Source organism: Cydia pomonella, chromosome 8 (genome assembly GCF_033807575.1).
Source record: "Cydia pomonella isolate Wapato2018A chromosome 8, ilCydPomo1, whole genome shotgun sequence".
Lineage (NCBI taxonomy): Eukaryota > Metazoa > Arthropoda > Insecta > Lepidoptera > Tortricidae > Cydia > Cydia pomonella.
Window position 1 is genome coordinate 5133905 of NC_084710.1, and position 2368 is coordinate 5136272.

General features: G+C 47.9%; 1 protein-coding gene across 1 annotated transcript; it reads left to right on the forward strand.

Annotated features, from left to right (window-relative positions):
* Nucleotides 1–1110: 1110 nt before the first annotated feature.
* On the forward strand, nucleotides 1111–1521 carry LOC133520306 (uncharacterized). The gene has a single exon (XM_061854675.1). It carries the CDS (start codon nucleotides 1111–1113, stop codon nucleotides 1519–1521), a length of 411 nt encoding a protein of 136 aa, XP_061710659.1.
* Nucleotides 1522–2368: the final 847 nt, after the last annotated feature.

The window sequence follows — 2368 nt, forward strand, 5'->3', positions numbered from 1 at the left end:
GGCAAGTGCAACCCGGCCGATTTGGTTTCTAGGGGAGTACAGTTGGACGCACTTCGCACCTCCAGTCTCTGGTGGACCGGTCCCGACTTCCTTCATGACATTAATTATAATGCTCAGAGTGTCGATCCGTCATTGTTGCTAGACGAGTCCCAGATACCCGAACGTAAAACTAATCCTATGACTAGTCTGGTATGCAACGACAATAACAATAATAACCTATTTACATTCGACAGGTTTTCTCAGTTCAACCGTATGCAACGCGCGGCCGCATATGTGCTTCGCTTCATTCATAACGCGCGCAATAAAGATGCACGTCGAACCGGTGCGCTCACTGTAGATGAACTGAGGGAATCTGAAATATTACTCTCGCGCTTATCGCAATTGGAGTCATTATCGGATGTTCACAATGTATTGACAAAGAACAAATGTATCGCAAAGGGTTTCTTAGCCAAATTAAATTTGTTCATTGACAATAACAAGGTAATTAGAGTCGGAGGACGGCTTACAAATTCTTCTAGGTTTGATTACGATAAGAAACACCCGATATTACTTTCTAGTAAGCACCATTTTACTGTTTTATTGTTCCAATATGAACACAAAAGATTATTGCACGCAGGACCGCAGCATATATTGTTCTCGCTTCGCGAGGCCTGGTGGCCTGTAAGCGGTAGGAATTTAGCTAGGAAAGTGGTACACAGCTGTGTTGTTTGCGTTCCTTTTAAGGGTAAAACGCTAACTCCTATTATGGGTAATTTACCTTCAGAGCGATTAGAACCCGGGTTCGCGTTTGTCAATTGCGCTGTGGACTACGGAGGTCCATTCTACATTTTAAACCGCAAAGGTCGGGGAGCCACAACTGTTAAGGCGTATTTATGTATATTTATATGCTTTGCTACACGCGCAGTTCATTTAGAGTTGGTTACCGATCTCTCTTCAGATGCTTACCTACTGGCGTTGAAAAGGTTCATTTCGCGTCGTGGTAAACCTTCAAAAATATATTCAGATAACGGACGGAACTTTGTAGGTCTTATGAATGATTTTGCAAAGTTTTTAAAATCATGTTCAGGCGAAATAAGAGAATACGCGAATTCGCATAAAATTGAATTTATTATGACACCACCTTATGCTAGTCATTTTGCCGGTCTGGTTGAGGCTGGTGTTAAGAGTTGCAAGCATCACTTGCGACGCGTGATAGGTGATGTTAAGCTAACTTACGAACAGTTTAGCACGATTTTGACTCAATGCGAAGCTATCCTGAATTCCAGGCCTTTGAGTCCTTTGTCCTCAGACCCGCAAGACTACACCCCTTTGACCCCTGCTCACTTCCTCGTTGGACGTCCGCTGACAGCTCCTGCGTGCGCTGACCTCAACGACGCTCCCGTACACCGTCTGACACGATACCAGCGAGTGGAGCAAATGCGACAACATTTCTGGGCCAGGTGGTCGAAGGAGTTCATATCCGGCTCGAAGGACCAATTAACGTTATATAAAAAAAGAGCAAAACAAAAAGGGTACGTATAAGCTACGTGGTAGTTCGGTGAGAGATCGAAAATGTGAGTGTCATTCTCTGTCTTCATTGGTGCGCGCAGGGATGACGAGCCTCTACACCATTGGCTGCCGATCACGACATATACGCGATGGATGCCTCTCATTGGCTGCTGGTGACATGACGCGATAACATGTATGTGACGTAGGTGCATCGCAGCCGGGGATGAGCGCACGGGTCGCTAGGCGCGGCCAGGCTGAAGGTCACAGGCCGCCGCCAGTTTCTATGCGGTTTAGGTATGCCTTAACATAAGCTCCCGGCCTTGGAAGAGTCAACTTCCAATGAGACGGTGAAGTTAGTCATCATGCGTAGGTAGCGGGCAGATCTTCGAAAAGGCTCGACGTACAGTGCCGCGGGATGTGCGGATATCGGCCACTCGGGAGACGCCGTCTTTACCCGGGAAAGTCTTGGTGATTCGCCCTAAGCTCCATTTGAGGGGCGGAGCATGGTCCTCCTTGATCAAGACGAGAGTGTCCACCTTGAGGTCGTCCATATTCCTCGTCCACTTTGTTCTGACCTGCAGCTCGGATATGAACTCCTTCGACCACCTGGCCCAGAAATGTTGTCGCATTTGCTCCACTCGCTGGTATCGTGTCAGACGGTGTACGGGAGCGTCGTTGAGGTCAGCGCACGCAGGAGCTGTCAGCGGACGTCCAACGAGGAAGTGAGCAGGGGTCAAAGGGGTGTAGTCTTGCGGGTCTGAGGACAAAGGACTCAAAGGCCTGGAATTCAGGATAGCTTCGCATTGAGTCAAAATCGTGCTAAACTGTTCGTAAGTTAGCTTAACATCACCTATCACGCGTCGCAAGTGATGCTTGCAAC